At 46.3% G+C, this 13,081-nt stretch overlaps 1 protein-coding gene across 3 annotated transcripts in view; it reads left to right on the top strand.

The window, feature by feature from the left end:
- The window catches only part of AOAH (acyloxyacyl hydrolase), a 201,198-nt gene that overhangs the window by 160,975 nt on the left and 27,142 nt on the right, over window positions 1-13,081 (top strand). For all 3 annotated transcript variants that reach the window (XM_075316585.1, XM_075316587.1, XM_075316586.1), the window contains one exon: window positions 4,757-4,831. In XM_075316585.1, the coding sequence (XP_075172700.1) occupies window positions 4,757-4,831 (75 nt within the window). The remainder of the gene's footprint in view (window positions 1-4,756; window positions 4,832-13,081) is intronic.

Here is a 13,081-nt window from a genome sequence, read left to right on the forward strand (position 1 = left end):
CCCAACCTCTATCCATGAGTGAAAAAAAAAGATTTTGTGTTATCATTCATATTCTCTGAAAAAAGGCCAAGAAAGCAAAAAAATCCACCATGGTATGTAAACTTTTGAGCACAACTGTATATAGATTAGACATACAAAGACATATTGACATATAATTGAAGAACTCCCCAACATATACAGTATTTTTTAGCTGATAAGACTCACCAGACCATAAAACACACTTAGGTTTAAGGCTAGGGCCCCACTTTGCGTTCTCCTACTTGCAGTTCTAAACGCACGTTTTGGGCTTAATTGATTTGACCAAAGTTGCCTTTTTCAGAAATTTAGCGCTGAAAACGCATGCGTATTTACCGCATTTTAGATGCGTTTTCAGCGCTTTTTACCTGCTTTTCCACCTGCGTTTTGATAGATGCGTTTTGAAAATCATGACACTGCTAAATAAAGTTTAAATAGTCAAACTCAATGAAAAAATTGGAAAAAAAGAAACAAATCTATATTTTTGTTAAAAATAATGAAAATAGATTACTTTAATGAAATTATAGCGGTAATATGATATTTAATAGAAAAATTGCAATAATTTATTAAAATTCTTATTTTTAATTGTCGGACAATGTGTGTGTGCAAAGGGACATATGAAATCATTATTTTGAAGTCCAAAACGCATGTTTTCTGCACTGGAAAAGCAGGTAAAACGCAGGAATTTGCTGGAATCTTGGTTTTTGCCATTTCTCATAGACTTCATTGTTAGCAAAACGCACCCAAAATGGCAAAAACAATGGACATGCTGCTTCTTTGAACGCATGTTTTTTGCCACAAAATATGCAAATTAAATGCAGCTTTTTAAAATGCAAAGTGGGGTCTAGAAATCCCCATTTTCCATAGACTTTGCTGTGAAATCAAAACGCATGACTTTTGGCATGAAAAGGTGCTTCTCAAAACGGACCTAAAAAGCACCAAAAACGCAGGTGGAAACGCAAAGTGGGGCCCTAGCCTTAGAACAGGAACATTGGAAAAAAAAATGAAGCAAAAAAAATGTAGTTATAATTCACTTCTATGGGGAAATCTGCTGCTGACACTGTAATGTCACCCAATTCTGTACTAATTTCCCCCATCCTTGTACATATGTGGCCCAACCTGATATATACTCATATGTCCTCTATCCTGATGTATGTGTTCCTCCTCCTGGTATATCTGTTCACCATCCAGGATAACCACTGCAGGAAGTCGGCGGCGGCAGTAAGAGTGAATATTAATTTTCTCATTAAAGGGAAACAAATGACTATTCACTGCTCACCACGCCTATAATCCCGCCCACCCACCATCCCGCTGGTGTCAGTGATAGTAAAAATCTTCAGTCATTTAGTCTCACTGACCTTGGTGCCATGAAGTGGGTGGGATTATGGGGAGCAGTGAATATTAGTTTTCCTTTTAAGGGGAAATGAATATTCAAGCACCTGCCACTGCCAGCTTCCTGCAGTGACGACCTTGCTCCTGCCTCCTGTGACTCCGCTCCACTGCATCCACCCACCCCCACAGCGAGCCAGGTACATTCAGACTATAAGACGCACCTCTAGTTTCCTTCCAAATTTGGTGGATAAAAGTGCGTCTTATAGTCCTAAAAATAGGGTAAAAAAAATCACCCTTTCACCCTGTGGACCTTATTGGACAGCTTTTTATGATTAAATAAATAAATAAATACATGAAAAATTGATGTCGGGTCCCCCCAAATTTGATAACAAACAAGAGTAAAGCAGACAGCTGTGATATTATCAGGTTGGGAAAATCCATGGGTATTGTTCCCTTCTAATCTTAAAAATACCAGCCTGCAACCACCCCAGAAGTGGCGCATTACATTAGATGTGCCAATTTACTGATTGCCTAGGTGCATTAACAATTGGGGTAATGGTAGTTGTGGTCGATGTCAGCTGTGAATTGTCCAAAAACACAGCAGACATCTAGCCCTGGTGTTAGTAATGGAGAAGTGTCTATCAGACACTCCCATTACTAACTCAATAAGTAAAAAGGAAAAAACACACACAAAAATGCTTTATTTAAATAAACACTCTCTCATACTTTCTCTGGTGCACCATTTTCTAAAAAAAAAAGAAATTTTCACACAGGTCCGACATAGTTCAGGGAATGTGACATAGTTCACAAATAGAAAACTGAAAAACATAAAAAAAGACAAAAACAAGGGACTGTCCCTCGTCCACCATTTTTTTACAAAGCTAAGTTCCCACCCAGGTCAGACATAGTCCACCCCAATCCGACATAGTCCAGAATGCAGAGGGAGCAGGAACATCTCTGAAGAGCAGTGATGTCACAGCTCACGAGGCCTCTACAGAGCAGTGACATTACTGTTCTTCAGATGTTCCTGCTCACTCTGCACTCTGGAATAGGTTGGATTCCTTGGACTACATCAGACCTGCGTAGAAACTTTTTTTTTCTTTTTAATAAGATGCTGAACCATGGAAAGTGTGGGGGAGTTTTTACTTAAATAAATTATTTGTGTGTGTGTTTTTTTTTTTCTTTTTTACTTACTGGGTTAGTAATAGAGGTGTCTGATAGATGCCTCTCCATTACTAACACCAGTGCTTGATGCCAGCTGTGTATTGGGACAATTCACAGCTGACTTCAACCCTAAATACCATTACTAAAGTTCAGTGAAACAAATAATTGATCCTGCACTACCAGGGTTTACCTTTCATAGTTGGGTGGCCAGAGGAAAGCTGCTCCAGATCAGCCAAAAATCAAACATGCTCAGAGGGCACACTTGAAAAGAGGCAGATATCCAGCAAGTAATCCACAGAAGAAAAAGTGGCTCCACTCCAAGGTCCATAAAAAGGATTTATTGGTACAAAAAAGCGAAGAGCCAGGCAAAGTGCCAGAATAGGTACATCCAACATTATGAGCTACTTCTGGGGCGGCTGAGGGTTGGTATTTCTAGGCTGGGGAGGGCATAATAATCATGGCCCTTCCCATCCTGATAATATCAGCTCACATCTGTCTGATTTACCTTTCCTGGTTATCAAACATGGGGGGACCCCACATACTTTTTTTTCATTTATTTAATCATAAAAAGCTACACAGGGTGCAATATTATATGTCAGGGGGTTGTGCAATTATATGTTTGTAAGTCTGTATCTATTCTATATCTATTATCAATATACTGTATAAAAACACAAGCAAAAATGCAGCAATTCCAGTTATTTTGTTACCTTAAGGCTACTTTACACACTGCGATATCGGTCCCGATATCGCTAGTGTGGGTACCCGCCCCCATCTGTTGCGCGACACGGGCAAATCGCTGTCCGTGCCGCACAACATCGCCCAGACCCGTCACACATACTTACCTGCCCGGCGACGTCGCTGTGACCGACGAACCGCCTCCTTTCTAAGGGGGCGGTCCGTGCGGCGTCACAGCGACGTCATTGAGCGGCTGCCCAATAGCAGCGAAGGGGCGGAGATGAGCGGGACGCAACATCCCGCCCATCTCCTTCCTTCCTCATAGCGGCCGGGAGGCAGGTAAGGAGAGCTTCCTCGTTCCTGCGGCGTCACACATAGCGATGTGTGCTGACGCAGGAGCGACGAACTACATCGTTACTGCTGCAGTAACTATAATCGAGAATGGACCCCCATGTCACCGATGAGCGATTTTGCACGTTTTTGCAACGATGCAAAATCGCTCATTGGTGTCACACGCAGCAACATCGCTAATGCGGCCGGATGTGCGTCACAAAATCTGTGACCCCAACGACTCCGCATTAGCGATGTCGCAGCGTGTAAAGCTCCCTTTAGTTTTTATAGCATTTTTGACATTAGTCCATTGAAGTCAATAGGTGAAAAAACGCTGAAATAATTGACATGCTGCAGATTGTTTTCTGCACCAAATCTGCAAGAAGAAAATACGCATGAAAAAAGTAGCAAAAACACAATGTGTGCATGGTGCTCCTAAGGCCAAGTGCACACGTTGAGTATTTGATGTGGGGTTTTTTTACCTCAATATTTGTAAGCCAAAACCAGGAGTGGGCCTAAGGGTGAACTACAGTATGTAGTTCATTATACAGGTAAAAGATGGACCATCACTAAATATTTATAAGTTTGGAATGAGATGTACTTCACATTTGGATTAAAGGGAATCTGTCACCAGGCTTTTGCTATATAATCTGGGAGCAGCATGATGTAAAGACTGAGATCCTGATTCCAGCCATGTGTCACTTACTAGGCTGCTTACGGCAGTTTTGAGAAAATCAATGATTTATCTGCAGCAAATGTAATAGTTCTCTTAATGCTGGTGTCTGTATAACTCCATCACTCCACCACTCACTGATTGATAGGTTTCTGTGTACACTGGACATAGGAAGAAAGCTGCTAAACACTGGTGGGGGCATGGTTACACAGAACAGGAGGACTACATTGCAGGAGACAACTAGATCTCTAGAGATAATAGTCTTCTGCTGATAAAACATTGCTTTTATTGAAACTACAAGAAACCCAGTAAGGTACAGAATCAGGATCTTTGCCCTTACGTCATGCTGATCTCAAATTACATAGCAAAAACCTGCTGAAAGAGTCCCTTTATTTCTTCCACGAGGATTACTTCACAGTGAAATTCATGTTTGGTACAAGAAATTTCGCCTTACCATAGAAAAGGACATTTATCACAAGAAATATTAGGACTCATTCTCTTAGTAGTGCTACTCATTTTCCATGTAATGCTCCTTAGGCTATACTGACCCTTCATTTTATATTTCAGCATGGCACGAAATAAGCGATTGGATAAGCCTGCAATAGTTTTTTATGCCATGATTGGTAATGACGTCTGCAATCCGTAAGTATAAATGAGCAACAAATATGATTGAGGTATATGTGCTATATATATACTGTATATGTATATATATATTTATATATATATATATATATATATATGATTTGATTCTACAGCATGGAGATGTGAGTGAGAGTAAGGCTACTTTCACACATCAGGTTTTTGCCATCAGGTACAATCCGGAAAAAAACGGGTAAATCGGATCCGGTACCGCATCCTTTTTATCCCCATAGACTTGCATTGTAACCGGATTGTACCTGATGGCTTTGCGTTGCATCCGGTTTTTTCCGGATGCGGCAAAATTTATCAAAGCGGCGGCCGGAGGCAACGTATCTTGCAACGTTTTTTTGTCCGGCAAAAAAAACCGCATCGTGCCGGATCCGGCGCGATACGGCGTGTTTTACAATGAAAGCCTATGGACGCCGGATCCGGCGCAATGCGGTAAAAAATGGATGCGGCTACCGGATCCGTTTTTGTAAACTGCGCATGCACCAAATTAATTAAAAAAGCTGATCCTTCAAAAAAAAGGACAAACCGGATGCAAAAACGGATGCAAACCGTATCCACCGGATCCGGTTTTGTACGCATCCGGCATAACGGATCCGTTAAAAACCGGATCCGGTGGATACGGTTTGCATCCGTTTTTGCCGGATCCTTTGCATCAGGAAAAAAAAGGATTGTGCCTGAATGCAGAAAACTGATGTGTGAAAGTAGCCTTAGGGTACTTTCACACATCCGGATTTTTGCTCTGCGGCACAATACGGCGTTCTGCAGAAAAACCGCAACCGGCTTTTGTAACGCCGGTTGCGTTTTTTTTTTGCATAGACTTACATTAGTGCCGTATTGTGCCGCAGGGGCTTGCGTTCGGTCCGGTTTTTGCCGCATGCGGCAGATTTAGCCGATGCGGCGGCCGGATCGAACGTGCCCTGCAACGTTTTTTGCTCCGGCAAAAAACACCGCATCGCGCCGCATCCGGCCGCTGCGGCGCATTTTTCAATGCATGCCTATGGCGGCCGGATGCGGCGCGATGCGGCAATAACCGCATACAGCCGCCGCATGCGGTTTTTGCCACTGCGCATGCTCAGTAGCATGCCGCAAGCGGCAAAAACCGGACGGGCCGCATGTAAAAACTTATGCAAAGGATGCGGTGTTTTCACCGCATCCGTTGCATAGTTTTCACAGCCAGATTGAGCCGCAGGGCTCAAACCGGATGTGTGAAAGTAGCCTAAGTGAGAAGTGTTAGATTCAATGCTAGATATTATAATGAAAAAGAAAAAGACCAAAAACACGAAACATACTAAAGCTGCAAAAACCTACTTCGAAATATGTGCTGTCAACTGGGTAAGCATACATTAAGAGGAACGAATCCAATGTTCACCTAGGTACTAGTGTAGTGGGCGGGGGACAGATCACAACCGGGGGGCCTCTCAAGACACTCGGATCCGGGCGGTGGCTGTGGCTCGAGTGGCAGCTGGATCCGGGGCTCGCGCAGTCGTCCATCGCCCACGAGTGAAAAGGGGTTATTTACAAGGGAAATTGTCTGTGACGCAACCCATGGGTTGCGGTGATGGATGGTGACACTGCCGCGTTGGTGTCCAGGAACGGGTTGCTGCAGAGTCCTGGCGTCCCTGCACTTTACAGCGCTAGTTACATGCCGCTCCGTCCTCTCATCCCCCTTGGTTTTTCGCGAGCAGACTCTTCGCACGGCTCTCTAGTTTCGTTTTCGGAAAGTCACTTCCGCCCGCCTCATCTCCAGGGGGCGGAGCTTCCTCTTTGCGCCCTTTCTCGGGTAAGAAGATGCTGGGTTGTCGTTTTTCGTGCTCAAAAATGGCGGCAAAATGGCGACTTTTCAAAATTTTGTAACAGTTCATGGTTCAAAAGAAGGCGCACGTCATCCAGGTTAGTGGATGGGGTAAGTATCCTGTTCGTGATGCCAAAATGTCGCGGGCGGGGGACAGATCATAACCGGGGGGCCGCTCGAGGCACTCGGATCCGGGCGGTGGCTGTGGCTTGAGTGGCAGCTGGATCGGGGCTCGCGCAGCCGTCTGTCGCCCACGAGTGAAAAGGGGTTATTTACAAGGGAAATTGTCTGTGACGCCACCTGTGGGTTGCGGTGATGGATGGTGACACCGCCGCTGCCTAGATATGGGGGTGCCTGGGGCTGATGAAGCAGGGCAGTAAGGTGGGATCCCCTCCACGGGTAGGGGAGGTGTAGTCCCGGGGCCCAGGGTATTGTGTAGTTTTGCAGGGAACAGTAAACTTACAGTTCGGTTGTCCTAGTACTGGATGAAGTTGTACTGATGTGTGGAGTCAATAAACACAGAGTCCTTTTGTAAACCAAAGACGAATGCCGGGAGCCTTTTGGAGGGGTGTGCTGGTCCCACACCCGGGTTGATGGTCTGTGTCACTTTCCTCTGCACTGTATTGTGATATGGTGGTAAGAAGATGCTGGGTTGTCGTTTTTCGTGCTCAAAAATGGCGGCAAAATGGCGACTTTTCAAAATTTTGTAACAGTTCATGGTTCAAAAGAAGGCGCACGTCATCCAGGTTAGTGGATGGGGTAAGTATCCTGTTCGTGATGCCAAAATGTCGCGGGCGGGGGACAGATCATAACCGGGGGGCCGCTCGAGGCACTCGGATCCGGGCGGTGGCTGTGGCTTGAGTGGCAGCTGGATCGGGGCTCGCGCAGCCGTCTGTCGCCCACGAGTGAAAAGGGGTTATTTACAAGGGAAATTGTCTGTGACGCCACCTGTGGGTTGCGGTGATGGATGGTGACACCGCCGCTGCCTAGATATGGGGGTGCCTGGGGCTGATGAAGCAGGGCAGTAAGGTGGGATCCCCTCCACGGGTAGGGGAGGTGTAGTCCCGGGGCCCAGGGTATTGTGTAGTTTTGCAGGGAACAGTAAACTTACAGTTCGGTTGTCCTAGTACTGGATGAAGTTGTACTGATGTGTGGAGTCAATAAACACAGAGTCCTTTTGTAAACCAAAGACGAATGCCGGGAGCCTTTTGGAGGGGTGTGCTGGTCCCACACCCGGGTTGATGGTCTGTGTCACTTTCCTCTGCACTGTATTGTGATATGGTGGACTTCCCGGTGTGGAACATGGGAGTCCGATCCCGGTACTTCTGTTGGGAGCCTTGCCCACTGATACTGGCCCTTGGGATCTACCGGGCCCTGGCGGATGCCTTATCTCCCACGGTGGGCTGTTATCTGCTTTTGGGACTTTGGTTGGGACAGGACCTATAATCCTGCCCTCTATTGGTTAATTAGCTAGGCCATTGGTTACGGTCCTGGCTTCAGGGTGCAAGTACCCCGTCTGTGCATGGTTTCCGGGTTGGTTCTCCGGTGTCGGTACTGGCGGGCTCCAACCCTGCCTCAGTCCACCTCGGATCTCCGGCAGCCGTCTTCCCGTCTCCTGTCAGACACGGACCACCGTCTCCCACCTAGCCCTTGTGCAAGTGCTGCTGTAGTCCAGAGGCTCCAACCCATGACTACACTTCACTAATTTGCTCAGCACGACACCACTATCCCTTTCCCTGTCCAGCACTTCTCTTACTCTTTTCCCAACCCGTGTTCTCTAGACCCCTAGGTGGGCGTTCTCCATCCGCCTGGTCCCGCCCACTGGTGTGTCTTTTCTACCCTGGGGGGGTGACTAGGGTTTTGTTGGCTCGATGTAACCCTGTGAGGGAAGGTGTTAAATCCCAAGGAGGAGGCGATTCCTGTAACCTTGGTGGAGGGCACAGTCATCTGTGACTCCCTGGTTTTGCCAGGGCGTCACACTCCCCCTTGGTAAAACACAGCCTGTCCTCCGGCACCGGCATTTATTTAACGGGAAACTGCAAAAAAGATAAAAGTACATACCAAATATACAACATTTAACATTTCTTCCCTTTATGGGAGGCACAGACTCTTAAACGTTGCAACTTAGCTCCACGCCCACCAGTCCACCCCAAAGAGTCCCAAAGTCCGGACCCTCTGTCCTGGAGGGTAGCCACCGGTTTCAGTGGTGTCTGAGCCTCGGCCGACTCCACCGCAGGCCCTTCCTCCAACCAGCCTCTCCAGAGGTGTAACAGTCCTTTTGGTAGGAACAACAGGAAGTTGGAAAATAGGGTAGCCGTATTCAGCTGCCAAGTTCAAAAACAACAACATTTTTAAAACTGCTGCCGCTCCCAGTATGGGGCACGGGTTCCGTGCTCCGCATCCTGATCAGGAGCCAGGCCCACTCGGATGCCCTCGACGCCGGCTATGACCGGCCTCTCATACTGCCGTGGGCCCCATCACTCAGTGGTCTGCTCCTCCTCTCTGCAGGTACACCCTAGTTGCTCCATAGCCGGGACGGGGTACTTGGGAGCGGCCGGCACCATGGCTGGGGTAGACGTCCGGTCAGGTGCTGCCTCCTTTGCGGCCGGGCGGACTGCCGAAGCCGACGTCATCACCGTTGCAGCCAGGCGGACAGCTGGAGCCGACGTCATCACTGGTGCGGCCAGACTCGGGGCCGGATGGGATGTCATCAGCGGTGTCGGAGCAATGCACGACACAGCCGACCCGGAAGCAGCTGCTGCGGGGGTCAGCGCCGGCCGGATGCTGCACCGCGGGAGCATTCAGCACCATGGAGAGCGGGAGCGCGCACAGGTGAGTTGATTTCTAAGTGCAATCACGGGCCATGGGGAACGGAGCCCGGATTGCACTTAGACAAGCCATGTGTGCCGTGATTCACGGCACACGGAGGGACATGTGCGTGTTTTACACGCCAGTGAAAAACGTCAGTGTTTTTCACTGACATGTGAAATGGGCCTAAAGTAAAGTGAGGGCCTTTCTAATAGTTTATGAGTTCATAAAACCTAATTATTTGGGGATTCCTGAAAAATTATTCTTTAGGTTATGCTCCCACAATAAGTATTTGGTGTTGCAGATTCACAGCAGAGATTTCTGCACCTTTTAGGCTTATTAGTTAGGCTACTTTCACACTTGCGTTGGACGGCTTCCGTTGCTATCCGCAGCCTTGAGGAATTGCGGTAACCGTTGCAGGAAACCGTTATATTCCTCATAGACTTCTATTAGCTACGGATAGCAACAGATGGTCTTACGTTGCTTCCGCTGCACGACGCAGCGTTGTTATTTTGACGCTGCGTTGGGCGGAAGGAACACCGCATGTAACTTTTTTTGAGCGGCGGAAACCTTTATTTTTCATTGCGCATGCTCATTTTTTTTTTTTTTTAAATCATAGAAAATTTATTTTGTTTCTCGGTGGCCGAACGTTCAGCGCCCGGCCGACAGCATGTGAGAGCTCTCAGCTGAGCGCCCGGCCGCCGGCATGTGAGAGCACTCAGCTGAGCGCCCGGCCGCCGGCATGTGAGAGCGCTCAGCTGAGCGCTCGGCCGCCGGCATGTGAGAGCGCTCAACTGAGCGCCCGGCAGCCGGCTATTGAGAGCGCTCACCTGAACACCTGGCAGCTGGCTATTGAGATCAATCAGCTGAGCGCCCGGCCACCGGGTGATCAGCTGATCGTTCACAATAGTCTGCTGCCGGTAAAACTGTAAAGAAGAAAAAAAAAGAAAAAGAAAAAAAAAAGCTTTACGTTGTTTTGTACGATCCGTTGCATCCGTTGTGCTATTATATGCAACGCGTCCGTTGCATCCGTCACACAACGCAATACAACGGATACCGTTCAACGGAAGTGTGAAAGTAGCCTTATATTAGTTTACTTGCATTTTTTTATTGCATATTTTACTATGTCTTTTGATGTTTCTCTTTTTATCTTTTTTTGGTGTGTCATGTTTAAATAAACTGGTTTGTTTTTTATATTTTCTGGTATTTGGCGTTGACAAAACTTTATTATATTAATATTATTATCATTAATAATAATATTAATAGTAACTTTTCTCATGGCACTGTCAGCTGTGATGTACTGTCTATTCCCATACCTGTCTGGAGATCAGATACACTTATGTTTGAGCACAACAGACATAAGGATGTTTACTGACCTAGCCCAGGTTAGTCAGTGTGGGTGAAGGTACAGAAGCAGCAGAGGTCACTGTGCTATCAGAGTAGGAAAGCCAATAGAAGGGTTTGTAGTGTAACAGAGCTAAACTGAGCTACACTTTCTTATCATCCAGGAGATCAGAGCTGTGTCATTACATGTCACACACTGAGAAACCTAAGCTATGGTGTGGGTGTGTCCTTTTTCTGCTGTATTGCTGCCTGCTTATGATTGGTTAGCATCATACAAGGAGAAGAAGCACACGCCCCAAAGGAAGTCTTTGTGATCACACTTGAACTTAAATAAAGTTAACTTTTTAGGTTTCAAATACTTTGACTACTAATATATCTGCATCAGAAAGGCAAAACAAAATTTAAAAAATTATTCCGTTCCGCAGCCTCTATTAAATAGTGTGCTCAGTTCCACATGAAAAATTTGGTAAATGATCCTCTTTAAAATGAATCCAATTTAACAATAATACATCACTTCCAAAACTTTACCTTTTCATACTTTACAATTCATCCTTTTGTAACAAGATCTATAGAAATATTATTGCACAGAAATTATTATAGTAAATCTAATAAAGTAACCAACTTTTTTTCTTATCTAATTGCTCATTTCTATTTTTGCTGTCAAATAAACTGTACTCTGACAGTAAATGCAAAAAGAAACGTGTTCCAGCTCACCGCTCTGGTGTGTAAGTCTGAGGAGTAGACCAGCTGATCCTGCACGGAAATCCCAGGCACAAGGGGATAATAGCAGATACAAAGTAACGAAAATCCAGCGGATCACAGGCTGATGAATTAAAAACTTTCCTTTATTTTCATCGCTTTAAAAATGGATAGACAGCATCCACAAGGCACAGTTCATCCAACGCGTTTTGACATAACGCAGTGTCGTAAGTTCTTATTCATATCCATCAATAAGAACTTACGACACTGCGTTATGTCGAAACGCGTTGAATGAACTGTGCCTTGTGGATACTGTTTATCCATTTTTAAAGCGATGAAAATAAAGGAAAGTTTTTAATTCATCTGCCTGTGATCCGCTGGATTTTCGTTACTTTGTACTCTGACAGTGTAATGTACAAAACAGTGAACAACTCATATACTGTAATTACATGTTGGATCAGATTATCCTCTGTTCACACCATGTTTGCTATGTCTATTTTAACATCTCTGAGAAGCAGCACTTTTTTCCTCCTGCGTCATCCATTTTGTATTATTCCTTTTTAAATCGGATCTGCACAACTGATGATCGTGGACATGCCCTAAGTCTCATGGATCATATACAGGGATCTGTTTTTGAAACTGATGTGTGTATGGTTTAATGAAACTCTAAAGGGGGCTTTACACGGTAGCGATATCGCTAGCAATTTGTAGCGATAGCGAGCGTGTAAGTACCCGCCCTCGTCGCGCATGCGATTGTTTGTGATCGCTGCCGTAGCGAACATTATCACTACGGCAGCGTCACACATACTTACCTGGTCGGCGGTGTCGCTGTGACTGCCGAACAATCCCTCCTTCAAGGGGGAGGGACGTTCGGCATCACAGCGACGTCACCGCAACGTCACTAAGCGGCCGGCCAATCAAAGCGGAGGGGCGGAGATGAGCAGGACGTAACATCCTGCCCACCTCCTTCCTTCCTCATTGTGGCCGGCGGCAGGTAAGGAGACGTTCCTCGCTCCTGCGGTGTCACACACAGAGATGTGTGCTGCCGCATGAGCGATGAACCACCTGGATAAACAACCCTTACTGATTTTTGAGTTTGGGACGATCTCTCCATGGTGAACGATTTTCACCATTTTTGAGGTCACTTAAGGTCGCTGGTCAGTGTCACACGCTGCGATATCGTTAATGACGCCGGATGTGCGTCACTAACAACTTGACCCCGACGACAAAACATTAACGATATCGTAGCATGTAAAGCCCCCTTAAGGGTCAGTGTGCTGTCCCCCCAAAATATGGATCGCACACAACAGGTGTGTGAATACAGTCTTAGGCCTCTTTCACACGTCCATGAAAATCACGCACGTTTTTCACAGACATGTCAAAGGTGCTTATTGCCCTCCATGTGCTGTGTTTATGGCACACGTGTGTTCTCCGTGTGTTATCCGTGATAACACATGGAGGAACGGGAACATTTTGCTCACCTGTCCCTGACGTTGCTGCCCGTGGTGCTGATCTTCGGTCTCCGGTCCTGCTGACTCCCCGCTGCTGCTGCTCCCGGCCTGCAGTGGAGTGAATATGCAATGAGCATAATGAGCGGGGGT

Source organism: Anomaloglossus baeobatrachus, chromosome 6, assembly GCF_048569485.1.
Source record: "Anomaloglossus baeobatrachus isolate aAnoBae1 chromosome 6, aAnoBae1.hap1, whole genome shotgun sequence".
Taxonomy (NCBI): Eukaryota; Metazoa; Chordata; class Amphibia; order Anura; family Aromobatidae; genus Anomaloglossus; species Anomaloglossus baeobatrachus.